The sequence below is a fragment of the Haliaeetus albicilla genome, chromosome 9, assembly GCF_947461875.1.
Source record: "Haliaeetus albicilla chromosome 9, bHalAlb1.1, whole genome shotgun sequence".
In the NCBI taxonomy this organism is placed as follows: Eukaryota; Metazoa; Chordata; class Aves; order Accipitriformes; family Accipitridae; genus Haliaeetus; species Haliaeetus albicilla.
The window spans coordinates 37868946-37894360 of record NC_091491.1 but is presented as its reverse complement, the minus strand read 5'-3'; the positions used below and the strand labels follow the sequence as shown (position 1 = coordinate 37894360).

The following is a 25415-nucleotide window of genomic DNA, read 5'->3' as shown; positions in this document are numbered from 1 at the left end:
CTCCTCTTTACTGACAGTACAGACACGTTTGCACAAGTGAGCAAGCATGTGCATCTTCACACGTTGTTATGTATACCAGGGTTTTTTTTTAACACTAGCAAAAGCTATGCATACAGATTGAGCCCATATGTGCAACTTCTCTCCCTTTGTGAGAGGGAGAGAAGTCCACGTTGTTAGGTGATGCATTAAGTTCTAGTGTGACAGTCAGAAGGGGTAGGAGACTGGGGGAAGTGAGAGAAGGAGCCACTGTAGCTATAAAATATGCTCTTGATCCTCAGTATCTTCCCAGCAGAGATCCTGCAGCGTATCAAAAACTGGGGGTTTTGGTTTGCTTTCAAGAATAAATGTGATTTAATTATCTATTTATGGAAAAAATGGAAAAAGTTTTTCACAAAGCTGTTAGGCTTTGGAACTCTTGAACAGCTACAGCTCTTCTGTGTAAATAACCACTTCAGATTACCAGATTGTTTGCGTTCGTTCCATATTCTGCAAAGCTTAGGCTCTTTCTGAAGTAGGAAAGAAAAAAAAGGAAAAAGGGAAAAAAAAGAAAGGTTGATGGAAGGCAGAAAAGCTGTGAACAATACAGTAAATCCAATAATTTCACCACTTTCGTTGAGACCTGGACTAGACTGAAAGCTTCATTAAAAGTATACAAAGTATTTCAAATATCCTTGATGAATAGCATAAGAACTTTTGATACATTTCTTTTGGCATCTCGTTAAGCAGAAAATAGATGATGTCCTGGAATCCCGTCCCCTCCCCAGGAAACGTGAGCTTGTGTAATTCTGAAAAATTGTGGATGGCGTCATACTTAAATCCCACAAAATACTGCAATCGCTCTGTGGTATTTTAACTTCTGAACAGAGTGAAAACACGCCTCAAGTGTGGGGACAGTAGCCAGCCTAGGAGAGAGAGAGGGCACGCGGGACAGCGGGGTGGTCCAGCTTCCTCCTGCTCCTCAAGCATCCCAAGGTGGGTGGTTGGGGTACGCTTTGAGACAGCATTTGCAGTGCTGTTTAATACTCCTCATGCGCTCACCTAACTTAATAAACTGACCCACGTCATGCAGAGGCATTTTTTAAAGATTTAGTCTTCCGTTGGAATAACTTTAACACCTTTTTATTATTAAAATGTTTATACCTCTCAGTCCCTGTATGGAGATAAATGGTTGGGTATAAATGAAACGCTTTCCAAACCAGAGTGATGAAAATCTTCCAGTTGTATCTCTCTCTGAACCCAGTTCCTCTCTAATGCTTTTTGTGGGGCACCATAATAATTCCACTGAAGAAGCCTTTAAGTAGTTTCTTAACAAAAAAACCCCACCCTCTTCTGAAGAAATTTTTCCAAGGAGCTGGAAATATGTTGTAAAGTTTTAGGAGAAAACTCTGTATTCGATGCTTTTCGGCAGCAGAACGTGTGTTCTGCTGTGTGGCGAGCGAGCCTCTTGCCTTTCAGACTGCTTCATATTAAATAGTAGTTGAAAGTGTGTAGTAATCAAATTAGTTCTTACTGTAATAAATATCCCTGCCTTATTTGCTCTTGCTTTTGTCTATTGCCTCATAGTTAAAAACTCTATTTTATGATAAACAATGAGAACACAACTTAAATTTAGAATGGCAAGGGAAAGGTCATAAAGCAAATTAATGCACTCTGAGATATGAATCAAAATACATTTGATTTTTGGTTTGATTTGTCCCCAAAGTGTACATCTAAGTGTCAGGCAGAAGGCAGATACCCCTGTGGAGAAGTAATGGTGCCTATTCAAAAAAGGCATGAAATCTTTTTTCCATTTCATTATGCCAAGCCTGTTGGAGCTGTAAGTATTAGCCTTAAATGTTACATTAGTTATCTAGTGATTGCAACCCTGGATTAAAATGATGCTTTGTTACCTCTTCGGTATCGTGAAAATGATCAGCAGAAAATTGGCAGGAGGTTGTGTGCCCTGCAAGATCAGCGCCGCTGGAAGCAGCGGAAAAATAGTTAAGACTCTATTTCTAGATTTCAAGGACCATATTAGTAGTCATGACTAGAAGTCGGATTTGTTGATGTTAAAGAGATGTTCCCAATGATGAGGCTTAGCCAGGGTGGGAAAAAATCCAGGAAAATAATAGAAGACAAATACACACCACCAGTTCAGATCTTTCATGCTATGGTTTTGCTTTCAAAGAGCAGTTCAGTGCAGCCAGTTATTTTGCATTTCCTTTTCAGCAGACAAATCTCTGTGCACCTCTGGCAGATATGAACTATCAGATCAGAGTTCACGTCTCTGCAATTCTTAGTTGTGTTAAGGGTTAGTTAAATATAAAAGAGAGAAAAAGTTCCTTGCCGTGCTCTCAGTGGATAAAATTGCTACTGTAAAAGTTAGTTGTGGAAGGTGGCATGGTAGAGAAATCTGTATTAAATGTGTGCGGTGTCAACAATTTTGGCTTCAACCGTTGAATGTTGAAGGAGCAGCTCCTCCAACTTGTCAGGAGCTGGGCAGAAGCTCTTAATGCCCATTCCCGTTCCGAGCTGCGGATGGAGCTGCTTCCCTGCCGCAGGAGTCCTCCGCTGGGATGTCCATTGGAGGCTTCTTGCCATCGGGGTCTGTGGCCTGATGCCTTCTCCTGGCTCCTGGAGCGTTCTAGCTCCTTGGTGTCAGCATAATCTGAAGATTAAAGATCATGATTTGGATGCTAAGCTATTAAATTTGAGGATGTTCTCATGGGTTGTTGTTTCTGCTTTTCACAGTGTATGTTTGGAAGTGGGGAAGGAGGGTTTGGGGTCTTCTAATGAGGAGAACTAGAAAAACTGAAATGCCAAAAAGCACAATCGTGAACTTGTTTGCTTAGGGCTATTGGCTGAGGGCTGCTCTTTCTGAAATCAATCTGGAGCAGTTCCACGGGGGTTTGAGGATTGCTCATGTGTAGTTGGACATGAAAATTTGGCATGAAACTCCACTTTTTCCTTTATTTACAGAGTTGCTAATATGTGGTCTCTGCCACAGATATTTTATGGCCAAAGGACTAATCTACTGGTTGGAGCATGAAGTATGCATAGTGCTGATAAAACTCCTTTTGTCAGGAGGTAATGTTGGGGTCATGTAGCCTGAACTATGCAACTCAAGCCATGGTCCTGCAGTTTGATATACCTGCGTCAAGTGCATAGCGTTTGACAGAACTAAAGCATAAAGGAAGAGGAAAGTCTTTAAATGACATTGTAAGTGGTAGAAAATCCATCGCATCCGCCGGAACCAGGATTTTGGTCTTGGGTACATCCTCTGCCCTAAGAGAGGTGTTCTCCTCCAGAACCGTGTTTGGCTAGTTAGCCACCGTGTTTGGCTTTTAGCCACCAACTCTTCGGTTTTGTATGGCTTACTGCTCACAGAGCTTCTCTGTGTGTTTTGCAGACTGCAGTCACTCAAGTCATCCTTTAACAGGATGATCCTCCCTAACGCTCTGAACACAAGGAAGGTTGTGCAGATCTCCTACTCATGTGGAGCAAGCCATAAAGCGATGATCCTTTTAAGTTCATGAGCATTGCTCCTGAAGATCTGTATCATTCTAGCTTTAAAATACCCCAGCATTCTTGCCAGCGTTATAGATGTTCATCTGTCTATTTTCCAGGTTCAAGGTACAGATTTAATACCAGTGTTTGTACGTGATAGATGGCAAAGATAGCGATGCAAACTTGCCAGGGCTGGCATGAACTATGAATAAATAAAATGTTGACATCCAAGTTCCTGGTGGATGAGCTCATTCTGCACTGTTTTCTGATACAGATTGATTTATGAATGAAGTTTCAAATTAGTTTATGAACTTCCTGAAGTATTGGTTGTGGTCCACCCAGTGGCCATGCTCCAGATGTCCTTGCTGAATCTAGCACGCTAAGTCTAAGTGAAAGAGAATTATTTTTCTTTTTTGAAAGCAAGTGGAAATTAATTGCATATTACCATATTATACCCATTCAGTAAACGTGTTACAGAATGAGAGTGATTGTATTCCTTTAACTGGAACTCACAAAATACAGGTACAGTTTACGTAGGCAAAATTAACGTGCCTGTCTTTTTCCTGGGGGTATAGTATTAAATTTCAGTGGAGAAAAATGAGAGAACATGGAGTAGTGATGTACTTTAAATATGTGAATTATCTCTAGTTAGACCGAGTTTTCATTGCTACAGCTGTATCTTTAATGTAAAACAAATAACATTTAAAATAGTATTCTCAAAATGTGGCAACTGATGGGGGAGGCAATTTTATTGTGTATGAGTAATGTTCACCCAGATTCTCCTGAAAGATCATCTACCTCATTCAGCAATTAAGCTCCTTAAAATATGGAAAAAACCCCACACAGAACTATGCTATAATGATATTGTTATTGAGGTGGCATGCCAATTGCACTAGCAAGCAAAAAAATAACAGCAAAAGACGATTTTACCTAGTAACTGTTTGAAAAACACAAAATAATGAAAGTTTAGCTCTAGGTGCCAAATGACCAGAGGTATTTGTTTTCTTTAAATATAAACTGCTAAAATTAGTAATAGCAATTACTTTTAATATTCCAGTTGCATCTAGAGCCCTGAACAGGGATTAGGATTTCATTGCTTCTTGGCACTGAAGTGGAGACCGTTTAGTAGACAGCGTGTTTCCTGATGAATTTATGATCTTCGTGACAAACGCGTTTAAGCAGACCAAAAAATTGCAAATTTCTTCTTTAAATAGCAAAGTTTAACCTCTCTGCTGAAGTTATGTTATTTACATTAATGGATCAAAACTAATTTGCTCTGTCTTTGATGAACTGAAAGAGTGTTGTCTCCCAGAATGGCGCTATTACAATCTACCCAGTGGAGATGCTATCTACAGTCTTAACCCATGCTGTTGTTATAGCTATCTAATGCATGTAATACATTGGATTACCAATTTTATGATCTGTTAATGACAGAATATCATATTCAAAGATTGTATGTGCAGCTTCAGAAATTTACATATATATCTATAATTCCTAGCTTAGGGAGAAAATGCCCTGTAGGATAGGGAAATAAAGTTGGGTTTTTTTGCAAGGTCCCCTGTGTTTCTGCGTTCATTTGGAACATGGGCACATGAAGTAACAGGAATGCTGTCAGTATTCATGGCCTCGGAGGAAACAAACAAAGGATATTGGTCTCCTAGCTTTTTGACGAACGTCATTTGGAAGGCTGGCTCATCCTTTGAGTTGGACTAGATGATAACCGTAGGTGCCTTCCAACAGAAATATTCTATTCTATCGCCTCATCTCTGGCTTTTCTCTCACTACTGCTGATATTTTATAGTTTCATCTAGCAGGATAATTTCATCAGAAAGGTCTTTCACAGGACTCTGAGCTTTCCTGCCTGCTCTCCAGAAGATAGTTCAGGGAGAGGAATCCTAGTGATTTTAAATATGGTTTACATTATGTGCTGCTACAGAGTACAAGCTTTCTGTCTAAATCTGTTCCTTAACATACTCATCTTTCACTAGAGCACAGAATACACATATAGTCTGGTCTAGATGCCCAGATAAGAGCTTGTACCCACCTGGAAGACTGAGGTTGTCTTTGAGGCTTGGACTATATCAGGATGTAAGAACTTGCTATCTCAATTAAATTAGAGCGCGATCCAAGTCTAAAAGTCCAGCATTTCTGTGCACAGTCCTAAATATGTAGCTCTGTTTTTCAAATTTGGGCTAAATGGAACAGGATTTTTCTCTTCTCCAGGTTTCGGAACGCAGGTTTGAGACCTGGACCCAGGATAAGAGATGCTGTGGAGGTTGAGTAGAACTAGTAGCAGAGATGGGAGGCCTGAAAATGCAGCAGTTACAATGATGTGATAGTCTAAATCTCTGAGGTTCAGCTGTCTTTTGAGGACTCTGTAAAGTCTTCGCAATTTAAGGCTAGCAGATGACAAATTGCTAGCTGAAGCTGTAAATTTAGAGGTTAGGATCAAGTATGCTAAGCTAAACAATTCCCGTTCTGGTTACTCAGCATAGCAAGCAATACATTTTTTTAATATAAAATACCAATTACAAGTGAATGAATTAACCTCCTATAGAAAATTTTCTTCTGTAGGAGGCCAGCCAATCCACAGAAATTGTCCGCGTCCACGGTCGCAGCCCATAGCGAACAGGTGTAAATTCATATAACCTTAGGACACACGTGGCCTAAGGAAGGAATTGGGTCAGCTAATAATAGTTAAATTTTATACTAGCTAATACTAGTTAAATTTTACCGTGTTATGGTAACTTGCTCAGCTGATGCCTGAGGCACGGACGTGTTTGCTGGAGCGTTACGGCTCCCAGCTGTGGGCATCGCCTCTTAGAACAGGGCTTGTCCCTCTGCAGCAGAGTCAGCAGAAACAGCCGTATGCCCGTGCCATTGCTTCACGTCAGGGTATATCACCATAAACCAATTTTTCTTTGTGGTTTAGCCTAAGACGCTGTGATGTGACGAGAGTCGCTGGAGCGTGGAGATCTGTAGCAGGGTCTGTTCTGCTGGTGCTGCTATGGAGGGTAGATAATTCCAGCTAATGGTGGTGGTAATCAGCTGAGACTGGCAGCATCTTACGGCAGGTGCCCTTGATGCACATTCACTTATCTCACACAACACATTCATCACATATATTATTCCACCTGTATGTCATCAGTCAGTTTAGAAAAAATAAGGTTTTTAACAGCCTGTTTGTTGTATGAAACTAAATTATGCTTCCTTCACGCTCTTCTACCTTATGCACGTCAACGTAGAGAATCAAAGGGATAGTAATTGTTCTTACGTGGTTATATTTTTAAGTTCCAGAAATGGCAGAAGTTTTTTGAATAAGCTTCAAGAAAAGCTTGGCTCCTAAGTCTGGACTGAAATTTGGCTGGTTGACTGTTCTCCAGAAATATAGCTCTGGAAAAATTATAAGCTGAAAAACTTTTTTCAGCCTAAGCACATTTCCACCTTCCTACATCTGTTTTTACATGCTTTGACTATGGCACGTGGGGGCCAAGTTATGCATATTCCAGAGTTGATTTGCACAGACGTATAGACCAGCTCTGTAGCAGAAAAAACCTTCTGCCCTATGATTTGTCTTGCACAGATACCTGTCGTGAACAGAGCAATTCTTTTGAAAACGTGTGTCAACACAACGGGTTCCTGCGGAGTACGTGTCTCTGGGCAGACACGCAGCTTCTCTGCAGTAGCAGTGCCAGCTCATTTCCAGGCATTGCTAAGTCCGTACTCACTCAGAGCACTGTCAAAACCAGCGGTAGAAATTTTATGGGCAGAATGTAAGGTTGGTCCCAATGAGTACTCTTACTTTGGTGCTTTGTGTTCCTTTTTCAATTGTTTTACTCCCTAAATACAGGTTATTTATTTTGTCTCCTGCCCACATAGTTATCACCAGCAGCAGTAAGTCTCCCAGTGATTAGTGTGGCTATCTGAGTCTCCAAGAAAAGCCACAGCACCACTATGATTACTTCTGCTGATATTAATTTTAGAAATGTGTTTATGAATAAACCTAAGGACCAACCGTTTCCTAATGGGAGACCAAACTGTAAACAGCTCTGTGTTTAAAAATACGTTTGGTTCAGATGCTGCATAACGTGCTCATTTCCCTGCCTTCCCTTCCAGGTGATAGAAGACAACACCGGCGTTCGGAGGGTGGTGGTTACCCCCCAGTCTCCGGAGTGTTACCCTCCTAGCTATCCTTCGGCCATCTCTCCAACCCATCACTTACCTCCATACCTGACGCACCATCCCCATTTTATTCACAACTCTCATACAGCTTTTTATCCTCCCGTCACTGGACCTGGGGACATACCACCGCAGTTTTTCCCACAGCATCATCTTCCCCCAACAATATATGGAGAACAAGGTGAGCTGGAAGGAAGGTACTGGTGTTTCACACCTATGTTCTGCAAATTTTAAGGGCTAGCGAAACCAAGAGTAGAAGTGAATTGGAGAACTTGCGGAGTGGCTTTGTCTGCATGGATGGAGCCGCCTCCTTTAACATCCAGAGGAAGGTGGGGGTGTAGCTGTCCGGAGTGCAGCAACATAGGGCAATCCTACGTTGCAACACCAGGCTGCAGAAACAAAACCAATTTTAACTTAATTTGTAAATACAGTGGGGAAAAAATATCTCATCCCGTGCTCCAAACTAGGGACGTGACTCATGCCGGTTGCTCTTGCTGCGTCACGATGCAGCATTGTACAGAAAACCAAGAGACAAAATGTGTCAGTTCTAGCTTGGGAATGAGGATGGATGCGGAGGGCTGGGTCTGAGCACGGCTTGCCGCGGTCATTTCCAGTGGGAAAAGCCGAATACCGTTTCCTGTTGGCCGTGATGTGCTTTCTGCCCCCCAGCCATGGTTTTCCAAGAAATAACAGGCATTTTCTGTTTGTTATTCCAGTTGAGACTGTGCAGTAAGTCACTGAAAAGCATTGTCCGATACCAAAGGGTAGCATGGCAACCCTAATCAGGCCATGAGTAAATAATTGCAAGAAAAAGGAGTGAAAGGGGCATATTTCTGTCTGAACTATGCACTGTTGTGTCTCTGCCACCCTGGAGATAAGTATTTGTGTAATCTGAAAGAGGGCATTAACCAAAAAAGTAATCCGCAAAGCTACTTGAGGTGTTTAACATGGAAATCAGTTCAGGATTCGTGGTTTTACATTACTGCTGAACTACCTGGACTTCAGACCCCTTCTAAAGAATATGTTTGAGCCGTATCATCAGAAGTGAGGTTTTGCTGGAATGGCAAGGAAGAGGCAGAAAGAGAGAGAGGGGGATGTCTAGTGATGCTATCTCTGGAAGTTTTTGTTGGCCAGCTGACCTCACTTTCTGGCGAGGAATGGACCCTTACAGCTGACATTTAACTTTGTTATACTGGGAGGGAGGAAGTGGGAAGCTCAGGAAACCAGTGGGACGGTGTAGCCAACCAGATAGATAGGGGAGGGACTTTTCACTTGAAAAGGGAACAGGACAGTTTGTCAGATTGCTTGACAAAGTCTTGGGTGCGAACATGGGAGTGCGCAAAGTGAACACAGAGCTGCTAGTTAAGTAGTAGTTCTGTAGCCTGGCAATCCCAAGAAGCCTATTCCACTTAAAAATAAAATTTAAAAGAAGTTCTTGGTTGCTTTACTGGAATGACCTATACCTGTAACACTGAAGTAGTTAAGTGGTGAATATTGTACTGCTGAGTATTAATCCACCATTTCCCATTTGCTGTACAATGGCTTGTACATTAAACAAAAATTGCATTTAATTGTAGCGTGCTGGTTTTAGGCAGCTAGTTGCTGCAAGAATACAGATAGGATCATGTAGCTAGATAAGGAAAGATGAAGGCTGAGACGTGCTGAAATAGCGAAAAATCTGGCTAGTTGCAACAACTTGGAAAATTGTAATACAGTATACATGGCAATCTCAACTTACAAGGCTTCAAACGGCTGGATAGGATCCTTGTTTGCTTCAGAAGTTTGTACGATAACTTCTGAATGGATGTAGAAAACAATGTGAAGAATGTATCGAGTATCAATTGTTATTTTGCGAACAAAAGCAAAACTGTTGTTTTGGGCATGAATTTGTTCAAGCTTCAGACTCAAAGCGGAGCACAAAAAGGAGGACTGAACTATAGAGAACAGCAGAAGATGTTCTGATTCCTGCAAACTGACCTGCCTTAGGTTATAGATAGTCATTCTTGGAGGAGGGGGAGTGGGGATTGTATTTAATGAAGTGTATCTGAAGGGTACATATGATATTTATGATATTTCTCAAGCGTTTTTTAGACAGTTTTACTTACCCAAAGCGTCCACTTCATGCTGCATTTCTCTCGTTCGGCAGGCACAGTTGACACAATTGTAAAGTCTATTTATACTGGGAAATTAAATTGCATGTAATCAGCGATGGCAGCTTGAAACCAGGGCATCTTGTCCAGTCAGGCCCTGGGGAAGAAACTGCTAAATTGCTGTGAACTTATGAAGGCTTTTTCCTAAATATCAGTCTCCCTGCATTTTTGCTTGAAATCTGTGTCCCCAAAACACAAAGACTGAAAAGGAGGGGAAAAACTGTCACCCTAATTGCTGTATTTTTACACACTCATCCAAAGAGTTATGAAATCCTATCAGCAAAGGAGCATGCTTAATACCAAAAAACCCATCGGTCCTGCAGAACAGCTTTCTTTAGGAAAAAAAAATTGGTTTGTTGTAAAAATCTATCTCCAGGGAAATCTGGAGTCATTGCATTTGGAGATGGTCAGGAATTTGGCTTTCTGAAAAAAAGTCATTGATTTTGTTGTTCTCAGTTCACGTGGCTGAATTCTTTCGTTTCAGAGATCATACCACTATATGGGATGTCCAGCTATATTACCAGGGAAGATCAGTACACCAAACCACAGCACAAAAAACTCAAAGACAGGCAGATCGACCGCCAAAACCGTCTGAATAGTCCTCCTTCATCCATCTACAAAAGCCATATAGGCAGCTGCACAACTGTATATAATGGTTATGCAAAGAGCCACAATGGAGCAAGCAGCGGAGGCGGTGGCGGCGGCGGGGGGGCTCCAGCAGTCAAGAAACCGGAGCGCAGAGCAAGAAGCAGCCCAAAGTCAAATGAACAAGACCCACATGGTAAAGACAGTTTTATTTATTTTTAATTCCTTTTTATTGCACCTTTCTGGCTTATGACCGCCTGTATATGGATCTAGCAACTATGCCAAAAAACACTACCACCCACACATAAAGACAGTGTTAATACAGTGTGAACTTAAATATAAATGTTGAGCTTGCTGTACTGTATTTGTTTTGTAAGATGAAGCGGTTGCCTCCCCATCTTTCATGACTACTCCCTCGTAGACGCAGCATCATTCTTTTTTTATCTGTTGGAAACAGACATGCATTTTATGGGCAAGTTCTTTGTTTTATTTTGCTTTTCGTGCGGATGTCTTGGCACTTCACAAAAGTCCTTATGGACAATTGAGCTATAACCAAAACCTGACTACTAGGTACCACTACTTTGCATGTCCTAGGTAAATGTAGTAAACCTCTTAGAAAGTTTAGAGATGATTGCTGAAAAAACAAGTTTGTTTGTGTGGAAGTTCAGTGGAAGTATGATTAGCTGCAACAGAAGAAATTTGAGAAGAAATTGCTTAATCTTAGCCATTGGGATTAGTGGTCAAATAAATCTGGCTACTTTTGAAATCATTTTCTTCAACATTTTCAGAGACTTATCATTGAAAAAATTGAAACTTTACAATAAAACTTTAGGTTATTCATCTAATCAAATCTCATTTATCATAAACCATTCTGCACATAGCCAGTTCTACCAAAGTTTAGCTCAGTAGCTTGTTATAATCCATTATACCTTTCAGCCTTTCTCTCTGCCTGTCTCTTTGCTGACTGCTACAACTGCAGCTGGCTGAACAAAGTTTTATGTAGTAAGCAAGCTTATACCCGGCACGTCTAGGATATTTATAATGTGGCGCACTTTGAAATCTCTTGTGTGAATTCAAGCATACAACATAGGTTTTCCATTATCTCTATATTGTGTATATTTATTTGGCTGTGTACTTTTACTTGTGAGACATCACTGAAATAAATACTCATGAAAAGTAACTTAATTGAGAGGCGAAGGGGAAAAAAATGTTGCTGGCATGGTAAGGAATGAGGATTTGCAGCCGTGCTCTGGGGTCTTTAGAATTAGCGAGGAGCTGTATTTGGGAATGCTTTAATGCAAGAAAATGAATCACTGCATTAGACTTCCTGATTATTTCTTCTCAGTAAGCTTATACGACCTTTAATATTCTTATTTATGTTTAGCTATTTATTTTTTGTTTACTCTAGTCTGTGGTGGAATACACGAGGTGTTCGGTAGCACCTGCGTGAAAGACCTGGAATAAAGTATAGTCTTAACAGCTAAACTGCACAATATAGCTTCAGTGGGTACTGAGTCAGCCTGGATGATCAGTTCTAAAATAATCTAGATTTCATTTAAAACTATCTAGTTCAAGTGTTTCCTGCAATCCTGATTTTTTTTCTCTTGGAGTAGTCTTCTGTGCTCCAGCTGAAGAGCGTGAGGGCTCTTAAAATGCCGAGAAAATCAGTGAAGTCAGGGCTGTGGCATGTCCAGTCTGTCAGCCGGAGAGCGCCTTAAAACTGGGAACAGCAAATGATGAAGTCTTCCCCCAAACTGAAAAAGTCTGTGACAGCAGATGATGCAAATAAGTATCAGCTGTCCCACCCTCCTGATAAATCCAACTCACTGGTGTTTTAAAATTAGGTTCTGCATCTGTGCCTGGAGGTGGCAGCCCAGGAGTCACTGTTGGACTGCTCTACAGCAAAGTCTGTGGCCAAAGCAGGAATAGGAGAAACTTTTTTATATTAAAAGGAAAAAAAAAAGATGTGATCTCCAGAGTGAGCTTTTTCACATCAAAGTCTATTGCTGTAGTCATGCATGTATACCTGTACGCAGATTTCTGCAGCAAGGTTGTCACAGAGGTTTAGTAATGGCTCTCGCCGAACAGCGCCCTAAAATACGTTCCTACTTGATATTTATAAGCTTCTAATCATATCTGCTGATTTATATTTGCTTTCTCTGTTTCTTCTTGAACTATTTGGGGTTTTATTGATTGATATCTGACTAACATAGCCATACAGGTAATTGGGATGAGAGTTAAAAGCAGTCTGGGAACAGGTGATAATTTTGATTTATGCTGCTAAGTTGGCAGTGTGTTTAGAATAGCCAAGAAAAGCAATGTGTCAGAAGCAATAAGCAGCAAAGCCATTTAAACTTACACGTTTTGTGGATGTGTATCAGTTCAAGCCTGCTAATAGTTAAAAATTTGATGGTGCTGTGTGACTGCTTCCAAAATTGCAGAATAGCCTGGAAAAGCTATTATATATTATGTGTGTGTGTGTGTATAAAAAAATATGTAGATAATAAGAGTCTTTATTTAGAAAGCCACTTAGCCAAAAAACTCTGAAGAGGCAAGCAGGAATGTACGAGTTCAGAGTAAAACTTAGACTAAGGTGAATGGGAACCAGAGCTGATGGGTTCATTTGCGTGAATTTCTTAATTGAGATTGTGATGTACGACATAGCGCTTGCTTTCCTCAGGGACCGCGCTTTTTGGAAGCAAAGCCTCGGAAGCTGCCTCGGGGCTGGGAGCGTGGCGAGGAGCTCGCCCAGCGCTGGGTGCGTGCCGGCAGTCCTGATGCTTTGAAGGGCGATTGGAGCGCCCGTTTTAATCGGTGGAGGAGTACGATCTGCACGGTGGCGTCTGTGACGGGGAAGATAGGCATTTCTATTCTTGATCTCCTACCCCTGTGTTTAAGTAAATGCTTGTCCTGCTCCTTTTTTCTCGGTAGTAATTTCTTCGAGGGTTGTGTTGCTCCTTGCTGAGTACCTCCAAGCAATCCCTGCTACATCTGCACCGAGGTTGTTACAGAGTACTGTAAGAATAGTATTGAAAAAAATGTTCAGTGTACAATGCAAGGACAAGTCTACTTTTTTCCCTGAAAATGTACGACATAAGTCACAGGGCATGAGATATTTAGGTTAACAACGTACTTTTCCATCAAAACATATGCTTATTGCATCTATTAAGCCCTGAGTAAGCGCTCAAGGAAAAATCTGCCATGTGTCGATACCTTACTGCTTCTTTCCAATATTAAAAGAATCGGGGGTTTTCCAAAAAGCTGATTCAGCACTAGTAGAAGAAATGGGGTGATAGCATTATCAATAGTACAAAAATAAAATAAGTAAATGACTCTGGAGTACTTTTGGTTCAGTCACCTCTTCAACTGTGGATCGAGCATGTGTTCCTCTGTGCCACTCTGTGCTCTACACAGCGTGCTGGTACATTAAAAATACACTGGTGCTTCTATTATGCACCCTTATCCCAGGCTGGCCCTTTAACGTAGCATCAGGACCTCTTTTTAGTAGGGAAATAACAGTTTCAGATTGGGGATATAAATACAGTTCCTCTGGCCTTTTCCATCGACAGCAGCATGTCTTTATGTCGGGAGGTGCACTTGTAAATAAAGATTTCTAGTTATGCTGTGTGCTGGAAATATGCTTTTTTAAGGCAAAAAAAGGAAACCAATGGCTTATAACTGAGAGAAAAGTTAGCAACTATCCTGAGTGTTTGTTGTAGTAGGATGGATGGTGTCTTGTACAGGCAGAAGATTTGGAGGTATGATGTAGGGATTCTGATTTAAAATCCATACTGTAGCTTTTTTGCAGAGCTGTTTTAAAAACTGAATGGGAGAGGAGGGAGCAAGGTTGGGGGTTTTTTTTAGTAGTTTTTTGTTTTGTTGTGGGTTTTGGTTTGGTGTTTTTTTTTTTTTATAAAGAAGCCTTGCCATGTAAAAGGAGCTTTAAGCGGAAATCCTGTCCCATTCATGCTGTCCTTTATGAATTTCAGTCTGAGTCACTTCCTTCTCATGCACTCAGTGGTTCACTTCTTGGTCATGTCGTGATCTGGTAGTTTGAGAAGTTTTGTGTGTGGCTGCAAGTACTATGGGAACATAAGCAGTTTTGAGCATTCTTACAATGCTTTTGCTTATTTGCTAATAAAACATCTTTTTTTCCTTCAAATCAGATAAAATCTTTTTTTTTTTTTTTTTTTTTAATCCTCATTGAAGTTTGAAGAACCTAAGATAGCCAAAACTAAACCACTTCAAATATGTAAAAGTAGAAAGCAGGAGATGGATTGTTATGTGCATCCTGTCCAGGAGCTGGGTGGGTGCTGGGAACTGGGTGCCAAAATAAACAGACCTAGCCTGGGCTGAGAGGGAGCTCCGGGGGGCTCGCATGCACCTTTTACATAAGTGTTCCTTAAAGAATATTTTTTTTGTGGGGATTTGAGAAGCTTTGGCCGTACTGGGTCAGAGAAGGGGCCCATCTAGCCCAGTGTCTTCAGCAGTGACGATGGAGATGCTGCTGGGGGAGAGCCTGCGAGCCCAGCCCTGTCCTGGGTACCAGTCCCTGCTCCTCCACCACCACCCAGACCCGCTGGGCACAACAGAAGGTTTAGTTCTGCCTAGTCCTTTGGGTACCCGCTTGTCGACTTGTTGTCTGTGAACTTGTCTAACTCTTTTTTTTTTTTTTTTTTTCAAAAGCAGACTTGCTTTTCAGCTGCCCAAAGTGAGGAACGCGCACTTGGTGTCCAGTTTACTTTGCTGAGCAGCAGGTTTCTCGCAGGTAGCATTGGCGTGCTTTACATACGGAGAAGGGAGAAAAAAAGATGAGAATGATTAATAGTTCGAAGAGCTGGTGTAGACTACAGATAGATTGTAAACTTTTGTAGTACTGTTGTCGTATGCGTACAACCAGCTTAAAACCTCAGAGATGTTGCTTTCCTGTCATTGAGGTTTTGCGAATTTGATTTTGTGCGCTGAAGCAGCCTTTAGGTACTCCCAAAGGTGAAAACCATTGCTTCATGTTCCTGCCTGCATTGCTGCTGGACATTTCTCAGGAGATGTGGCTAGCGCTATGTGCTCATTTCTTTGAGGCGCATGTGTCGGGAACACATGGAAAATGGGCTTAGCAAGAGAACTTTCTAACTACGGTGGGTTTATTTTGAAAATACTTTAAAAGTACTGAACTCGGCAAACCAGAATTTCTGAGATGAAGAAGTAAATTTGACTGGTATGGCTAGCCTGGGCTGATGCTAGCAAGAACTAGTACCAGCAAGTATCCCCGAGCTGTGTGGGATATGCTCTGCAAGCTGCTAGTACGTGATGCAGAGTGGGTGACGACTTACGAAAAAACAGAGCTGCCGCTTTCTTGATACAATCCTATCCTGTTCTCTCTCTCTTCCTTATAACATTTAAATATATTTAGGAATTTTTTTTCTATTTTTGTTTTTTAATTGTATTAAGTTGTTGTGTTGTTTTTTTTTAATTCAGAGCCTGTGAATTAAAGGGAAATCGAGGGAGCTGTGATTCAATGCAGACAGGAACCAGGCGAAGTTCCTCTACTTACTCATTCTAGATCCTGTCAATTCATTTCTATTTTGGTCCTGAATCTGTTTTGCAAGCTTATTGGGCTGTATATGTATCTGTACCTATATGTCCTATAGATTTAAAAGCTTAGAGGAGTAGTTTCATCACTTTTGGTCCATGTAAGTACAGAGCCTGAGAAACAGTATGGCAATATACATAACTTTTATGTTCTTTTAGCCAGGAACTGATTTTTTATATATACCAATAAAGACCTTTGTTACACCAATGTAGAAATGTTCTGCAGAAAAAAATTGTCAGAAATGGTTCTTCCGCTGACAGACAAAATACCCCTGTATAAGTGCAGCTTCCCTGGTTTCCCTAAATGTATTTGTTTCTATAAAATAAGGAGATTTAACAAGATCGTCTCCTGAAGACAGCTCGTCAAAACTGACACAGTGATTTTATTAGTAATATGGAAAAAAACACTCTGAAGACTAAAATACATCTGTCAGGCTACGTGAATTTTAGTAATATACCAAGTAATGAAATGTGAAACATAATATTTACTGGAAACAGAGACGTGTTGAATCTTGCGAGTATAGATCAGCATCACATATGAAATCTGAATAGTATTACTGTTCCTACTGCATTTTTTTAGTTGTTTCAGCAAATAATACTACTTGGCTGAATTGTTTAGACTTATATATCTAATTAGAAAGATATATTGCATGTTGTGCGCTTGCTGTTTTTCTTTAAGTTTTAATAAGTGAGAGGAAATAGGGTGCATTAATTAGGGCACTAGTCTGAACTTGAGAAACCACAGTTAATTTGTGACACCGGGGAATTTCCAGTGTGATATCCTTGTGCCTCGACCTTATCTCTCACATCATGACCGAGCTTGTGGTTTTGTTTGCTTCTATTTGGAAATATGCCTACTTCTTAAAGAATCTTTATCTTCTGTATTTTCTCTAAAATAATAGGCTGTGAAATTGTTCATCCAGGCAGAAAACAAAATGGTTATGACTTTCAGATGCTTCTGATGTTAACATGCTGAGAGTACACCTTTGTGTACCAGACTCAACTCCATTAGCTGGGCCACACAGATTCTTTAACAAAGAATATTTTACTTAATAGTCACATAAAGTAACCACTTCAGTGAGCTCTATATAGGCTGATGAATATATTAGAAACATACTGACATTATGTAGGGTTCAGGCAAAGCACATTACCAAGTTCATGTCTATTTGTATGCATGCAAGAATTTATCCAGATCAGGCTTAATTGATGACTTTTTTTTCAGCAAAAAGAATTGCCGAAATGTTTATCCAGAATCACCAAGAAGGACACTGTGTTGAGGGAGAGAAACAAATGTCCGTTACCTCTACTGTCTCAAAACTTGACTTGCCTCATGGGGCTTTGATGGAGAAAGGTAAAAGCTAAATATCACAAGTAGACCGGTGGTACTGAAAAGCAAGTCCGTGCCCAGTGCTGACGTTCTCCCTCCCTCGGCTGTTGCTTTGTCCAGCCCCAAACCCAGCAGTGTTCTGCTTTTAGCTGCCTGTGGGTCGGTCCTTCTAGTGCATCTCGACCAAGTCTTTCCCAGAAGTCCACTGTGTGCAAAATAATTTCCAGGAATTTACAAGCCTAGAAAGCTTGCCTGCATGTGAAATGTTGGGAGCGAGGAGGTATTTTCTTGCTGTACCTGTAGTGCAGGAACAAAACCAAAGTTTACGGGAAGCCTAAATGCCATGGCAGTCCAACCTTCTTTCACGCTACATGGCTTCGTTTTGGCAGAAGGCTGTTTTTTGCTTCGTTGGCACAGAGTCCTGCAAACTGAGGGGGAGCTGGGGCAGGGAGAGAGGAGATATGCACACTATTTTTATGCACTTATCTTGAAAGACTAAAGAACCAGCTTCGTAACTTAGGCATCAGAAGTTGTTGATAAGAGATTCTCTTCATCAACTAAATGGGAGCATCGCCTCTCAATTTAATGGCACAATATTCTCCCATTTCAATGTCGGCTACTTTTAAAGGTGAACGTAAACGTGTCAAACTCGGTGTCATCCGGACTTTTTGTAACTGGAAATGCAAACAAAACATGGGGGTAGCTCTGGTACCTGTGATCCAGTACGGTTATAAGCTGCTCTGAGAATTGACCTCTTGGGCATCCACAGCTCTGAGGCAAAAATGGGGCAGAAGGGGTGACCACAATTCTGGTTACATTTTTCAGTCTCGTCACAGAAGCTCGGACAAAATAAACCTCAGTCGAAGCTCCCTAATCTTCCCAAGTGTGCTAGCCTGCTAGAAACATGGCTCCAAGTCCACCCAGGAAAGTGTAGGGCATTTCTAGTAAAAAGTGGGAAGATCTGGATCCAGGGCTCCCATTTGACCTTAATGGTGACTTAAAAACCCTTTTGACAGTGGCTGGAGTTTTTTCCCCCAGGCTGTTTTTCACAATCCTGATCAGCCCCTGGGGGGGTGTACTGGATAAGCTATCGCTCCCGGATTTATCAGAAAGTCAGTGCTGAGTGACGTAAGTCACAACCTCTTCCCCCAGAGGGTCTTCATATTATCTCGAGAATTTGCAGCTTCTGCTGCAACTGACAGTCAAATCCAGAAGACTGAAATCTGAGTCTTTTTCCTAGGAGTCTGCGTAATTTATAGATATCCAACCGACAGAAAAAAACCCCATACCAAGTATGTTTTCATCCTGCTTAAATGCTCAGTGGTTAAATCCCCGGGCTGGGGAGAAGAGTTACACAAAGGTCTCAGAGCTTCAGAGTAAGATAAACAGTGTATTTTCACTAGTTAAGAGGAGATAAGGTGGACCACCGACAAAGGAAGGGAACTATGTTTCCCTTATTTGGCGATATCTGGGACATTGAGCCAGAAGGGAGAGGGTATTTATAGGGGAGAGGTAGAACACTTCCTCCCTCCGGAGTATAAAAAATAAAACACCTTTAAGTCTAATAATTTAATGAACAACTCTTATTTGTATACCCAGATGTTCTGAACAATATTCATCTGGATATTCATCTGGAGTTGCAAAGGCGGTGAAATGAAATTTCATGTCCCACTGAAGTTAATGGGATTTGTTTACCTAACTCTCTTAGGCTGTGCTTCAAAACCCGTCAGTTAGTTTTCCTTTTCTGAGGAAGGGCGGAATTTGATTTCAAAAGTTTTTGTGACCTTCAGTATATTTTCTTTTGGGGGTGGACAGGGCACCTTTATTTTTAGAAATGCAGGATGATACTTTGAGTATTGCAATTAACAGAAGGGATAGACACTGTTCTAAAATGAAGCAGCCGTTTCAGTCTTCGCCGAGGTTTATTATAAAAGATTTTGTCCTGAAGCTTGAATTTGTTTTTTGTTTGGTTTTTTTTGGTAAGGAGCTGTGCTTAGAAGCAGCTGCTTTGATTTACTGTGATTCACGTGACTTTTGCCTGAATTTCATCTCGGCAATGAAATCCAGATCGAGTTGAAATTCCTGTAGCTTTGTTGAAGCCTTCCTAGCGAGCTGTAATCAGGTGGATATTTCTGTGAAATATTTTAAATGTTTGGAAAGATTCTGAGTGGTGAAACTGGTTGTGCAAATATCCAAGATTGTATTTTGCCCTCATCCTGTACAGGACAGTTAATTGCACAGGCAGTTTTTCCAGCTCGCTAGTAGTCAACTGGTACAGACATAGATCAGGTTTTTTAAACGTTCTTGAGTACACTCTTCACATCACAGGCATGGGAGGGCACTGATAACATCACGTCAGCATTTTTTTACTTTTGCATTGTAGGAATTCAGCACCTGATCTCTATCAAATGTTCTAGCTCACATAGTCATAGTTCATCATTCAGACTTGACTGCAAAACAATTTAGGCTGGGATTAGTCCAGTAAGTTGATGGTCATCTGTCACAAGGAAGATAACTTCTGTTCTGTTGTCAGTCTGTAGGAGTTTGGGTTAATTTAAAGAGGGGAGTGGGAGCTCGCTGTCTTGCCCACCTCTGAGCTGTAGTGCCTGGGCTGAGTGGAAAGAAAAAAATGTTCTTTCTTTTCCTGGATTACTGCAATCTTCTCCACCACTCATTGCGTTCTGATTATCTCACTGTTTTCATCTGGAAGAAGAGGTCAATAATATACATTGGTAACAGAAAAGCTAGGCTGGGGTTCATTCAAAAAAATATCGTGACCCTGCAGCCATTCACTAGGTTGACAGTGAAAAAATCCCAGTGCAGGCTCCATGAAAAATCTTTGTATTTCAAGCGTTGTAATTTGGAGTGATTTTTTTTTTTTTTTTCTTAAAAACAGACTTTTCCTGTAGAGTCTAACCTCTTAAACACATGCAGATAGTATAAGTAGTGCCTGTAAATAAAACTTCTGTTTTATTGTAAATGTTAAGACAAAATCAAGAACAGTGAAAAGATGACACATTTTCTATATTTGCCCTGCTTTAGAGAAAGTTTTCCCTGCTTACCTTCTTGTAAAGGATGAATAGCTGACTCTGTTCTTGAAGTGAAATAGTAGTTATCGCGAAAACCTAGCATCCCAAAGCACTTTTAATTACCCATGGTGACATCTAAAGAAGACATTTCTCCATTAATTTCTTCTTTGATTCAGGCGAGGCTGAGGAGTTGTGACTGAGGGCGAAATTTGGCTTGTAGTTGTTTTCTTAACGTTGCTTAGACTATAATGAATAGCCTTATGCCTTTGCATTGGGGAAATGCTCTGCTGCCTTCATATTGTTGTAGCAAACTTAGTGGCTTTATAATGTTCATTGCCAAGGACGTTGTTAATTTTGGCTGAGGAGCTCCATTTAATCCCGACCAAGTTTGGAGCTCCTATGGAGTCTGTTTTGGCTGTGCTGTCCAGTTGTTCTTCTGTGCAAATATGCAGTTTTGCAGGTTATTTTGCTAGGGTTTTTTGTTTGATCAGGAAAATGCTATTATTGTGTTTAATGGGCAGATTATCAAAGGTTTTTATTGGCCATTTTTTATACGGTCATATTTTGGAGGTCAAGAAAAAGTAAGTTTTATTTTGGGTTCAATACTGATGCCATTGTCCCCCTGTATTGGAGACAGTGTTTCAGAGAAAATTATTTCCTGATCGGCATGGGGCAGCAGTCACAGGATTTAAAACCCTAGACCGGTGACAGGGGAGACATGTCAAAGTCTGTGTTGGATAGGGATTGTGTTTTCCACCTCAATTCTTAGAGGGTGCGGGATCACCTCTGCCGCAGGTAGACCTGCTGGCCGTCTCAGCAGCAAGACCAGCGAGTGACCGAGACATGCCCCTGCTGCCTCCTGCTTCTCGAGCTGGTGGTGAGATGCAACTGGGACCCGCTTGGGAAGAGAAGACGGTAGTTTTTGGTGCTGTCAAACTTGTGCTTTTCGTCAGCGTAAGGAGAAGAAGTCGTGAGACTCCTTTCAGTGTTTGTGGTGCTCAGGCTCTCGCTTTGCCCGGCAGCTGAGAGTCAGTTGCCGTGATTGAAGGGAGCCTTTTCTTTCCGAGAGGAAATCTTGCCTCTGTAAATGCCAGATAACGTCATTTCACAGCTGGCATCAGACGACCTTTTGAGTCCCTATTGAGGCCTTTCGCATATTAAGAAGCGTGGGTATCTTGGCCTCCCAGTTGTCCCTCCCCTCCTCCTCTTGCCTTGGGCTGGAGAAACGTGTAGGGCTTTTATGGCCACGTCACTTGTGGCAGCCCGGGGTCATAATAATAGTAAGGCGATGATCTTTGCAGAAGTTACTTCTCCTTTTGAATGACCACTCGGTTCATCAGACTTGGAGGGCTGCCGGAGGCTGCCGTGCCAGGTTGTACCCTGGCTCTGGAATACTAACGAAGGCAGGACGGACAGGCGGTCACAGGCTGAAGCTACAGGGAATGAGGAGAACTGAGGGGGGGGAAAGCATGGAACGGTACACAAGGAAGTGAAAGGAGTTAAGGGTAAGGCAATGCCACGCATCCCAACTATCATAGAAAAATCACGAGAGGTTTGAAGAACTTCGTTGTATCTAGGAAAAGATTAGCGTCTGCTGACAAAGTCTGTAGCAGGAAGGAAACAGAAGATTTTTACCTGGGAAGTGGGAGTCAGGAGCTCCGGGAAAATTTTAGGAGGGCTTCTCAGTGTCCTTGTCAATTCAGAAAAAAAATCATTATTTGAACACAAATCATCTCACTTATATTTTAACAGTTCTGTTGGCAGTCCTCAGGCTGCACCTTAGACAAGATGCAGGAAGGGACAATGTTGATTAAAATAATTACTTAATTGGAAAGGATGGATTGCGTATCTTTTTTTTAGCCGTTTACTTCAGTCCTATCATACTTGGTGAACTGCAGTGGGCTACAGGGTCACAACAGCTAAGGCTCAGGTAGAATATACAGGACTAGAGAAGAAAAACTTATTTTCAAAGACTGCCCGTATGATCTTGACTAGTGAGTTACAGCATTGAGCTGCTGCACTTTCTGGTGCAAATCCAGTGTGCAACCCACGGAGCAGTGCTCCATGTCCCTCCCGAGCCAAAAGGTGAACCTGCTATATCTCCAAGCTGATAAGGGTAGAGCTTTAGATCAAGCTCGAGCGACTCGAGATTTTTTTTTTAGCCGCAAAGATTCAAGCTTTTTAAGAGTTGTCACACGTATGCGAGTTTGCTAGAATGAGGCGGCATTACCACATAGCGTATCTCCACCTGTCTCGCACACGTGAATGCTTGCCTGCCTGCTCAAACAGGAGTCTTGCTCATGCCAATGCAACTTAGAAGAGCGCTTTGAAATTGCAGCCTGCAGCATTGAAATTATGCTAATAAAAATCAACGTAATTTTAAATAGTTGTTCTTGGTTATCTCCTTTTTGTATGAATCAGCTGTGCTGTTTTTAAAAGTATACTTGACAAAAAGATGGAGGGGTGGCTGCTGCCTGCGGCAGAGTGCTAGTCAGCCCTTCTTTATCTGCAAATTTTTTGCTGTCTTCTCAAACCCAGGTAGCGTGTCGGCTGCTGTTACGTAATAGCAAAAGGGAAGCCACCAAAAATGGAAAAAAAATAATTATTTTGACGCAGCAAATAAGCTAAAGCAAGTTAAAAGTACGAAGGAGAGCTCTCCAAGAAGAGGTCTTGTGTCTAAGCGGTTTGTTGTTCCAGCAGATTCAGCTTGGGCTTTCTCTCTGGGGGTTATGTCATTGTTTAATTTGGTGTTCCTTCAAAACCAGCCAGCTGCAGCCGTATGCAGCACGTTGCCTCTGTTATCTTCTTCGCAAGATGTACAAAGCGCTTTCTTAAGATGTAAAATGTATGTGATGGAGATGGGCGGGGGGGAGTTGCTGTATTTTACTAAGAAGGCCCTTTTCTGCCTTCTAATGGACCGACTGTGTGTTCACAGTAGGAATTCACTCAGATCTTTAGCCAATAAAGTAGGAGTTGTTATTGCTGTCTTCCAGCAGTAGCAGCAAAGAAGCAGAGACAAACAAACGCAACATGTCACTTACACTCCGTTTGTCCCTTGCATCCAGCATTTAATTTCCCTTGTAGGTTACTAGTGATCTTATTTTCCTTGCTCCATCCCAAGCAAAAATATACATCAAAACGATATTGGGGGATAGGGAGGATTGAATGCACTTACCTTTATTTTTAAAACACTTTTTAGCAGAAGTGACTTCATTACGCACATCCGAGTCCTTCCGCATCTGCTGGATGTGAAAACATCTGATGCTTATCCATGCGACAGCAGATATCTTTTGTTAAAGAAGGATGGCTTGAAGCAGAGAGACAAACCGTATGATGTGAATTCGCACTCCAGGTATTTTGGAGTGTCCTGCCCCATTGACAATAGGATACTGAAGCAGTCAAGGTAAAACTGTCAGGTTAATAGAGATGGACTATGGCCAGGACATCTTTGAAACATGTGATTAAATTCAGGCCTAAAATACAGTGATGTTGAGGCAAACATGTCAGTTATCCTTCGCTTTAAGTCCCAGTGAGTCAGGATGGCTGGAGATGATTTTTTTTTTTTTCTTATTTGAGGTCTGAAAACGTAAGTTTCTCTGGGGTTTATCCAAGGGTTTTGTTTTGTTTGCCTTCAGTTATGTAGGGAGTGGCTTGATTATTTTGCTACCTACATATGATTTGGTCTTTAAGGTCAAATACTGAAAGATAAACTCATAGATATCAAGTCAGGCATTTTAGCAGGAGAATTAAGATAGCAAGAGTGGGAAGTCTCTTAGAAATGGAAAACTTATGTGAGATGCTTGTGCACAGCTACTTTTTAAGAAGTAGAACGTGTTTCAGTGATTGGATCTTTTCTTGAAATTAGATAACGTCGAGATGTCTACCTTGGACACGAGAGCTGCAGTTGTGTTCTCTCTCTCTAGTGTTTTTTTAATTAGCTTTCATGTAATTAGCAGAAATTTGAAGTATTAAATCTTTAGAAATCTCATCCAGGTATTTGTAGGCTTAATTAATAATCATCCTTGGTGTATTATGTTTTAGCATGGTGTGATTGACTGCTTTGAAGACAAATATTTCTTTCACAAGTTTTTGATTTTAAGGGGCTCTCATTTTGCCCGTTGTGGAAGTGGTGCTGACGAGTTCCATAAAGCCCCGTGTGTTCAGGGTGACACTGGGTTTGCTCTTCTCAATATTACCTCTGTTAGCCCGCACATAGCCCTGCAATTTATCTGTGACCCTGCCCTGCACTGGACTGCCTCTCTGACAAGCTTGAAAGGTGCATCAAATTGGATTAGGCAGGAATCTGGCCTAGGTCTGATTTTATTCAATATTTTCATTAAGGAGCTGAAGGATGGAATAAGGATTGATTCTTATTAAATTATAGTCCATATCAGGCTCTGACAGGGTTGAGAGTGCTTGGTGGCTTAAGGAGGACAGGACAGGACTGGACAGGAGGAGAACTCAAAAGGCCTTCAAAGAAAAACAGTTTGATCAAGACAAGAGCAAAGTACTACATTTCAGCCAGTCCTTCTCAAACCTGCATTTTATTTTTTATTTTTTTTACTACGCAGTAGTTCTGCGCAGTAGTTCGGGGAGGTATAGCAGACCACAAAAACCAAGAGTCAATTTGCCATATAGACAAATAGAAGGAAGAAACCTCAAAGCGAGCTGTGTAAATGAGTATGTCTCTCCTTACTTGGTGCTGCTAGGGCCTTGGCTGGAGTGGGGTGGCCAGGGCTGCTAGCGCATCTTCAAAAGGATGGAGAGCCATTTAAAAAACATTCCAGAGGACAGCAGTCAGTGGAATCTGTGATCCGGTAAATACAGGTATGAAAGAAATGAGCTTGCCTCACTTAAAGAGGAAAAAATGCCTTCAAGTATGTGAAAGATTGCAACAAAGAAAGTGGTGATGAATTCACCTGCAGTGGGTGCACAGGAAAGAAGTAATAAGTTTAAGGTACGGCGGGAAAAGTTGACGAGATAATCTTCCCAACGATGAGGAGAGTTAGGTACTGTGGTGGATTGCCTAGCCCAGGAGGTTTTGAGATGGTCATGATGACGGGGCAGGAG

The 25415-nt window shown here is 41.4% G+C and overlaps 1 protein-coding gene across 2 annotated transcripts in view; it reads left to right on the top strand.

Moving 5' to 3' along the window:
- Positions 1-25415, top strand: part of FNDC3B (fibronectin type III domain containing 3B) — a 210119-nt gene that overhangs the window by 102634 nt on the left and 82070 nt on the right. For both annotated transcript variants that reach the window (XM_069792717.1, XM_069792718.1), the window contains exons 5-6: positions 7603-7846; positions 10300-10596. In XM_069792717.1, the coding sequence (XP_069648818.1) occupies positions 7603-7846; positions 10300-10596 (541 nt within the window). The remainder of the gene's footprint in view (positions 1-7602; positions 7847-10299; positions 10597-25415) is intronic.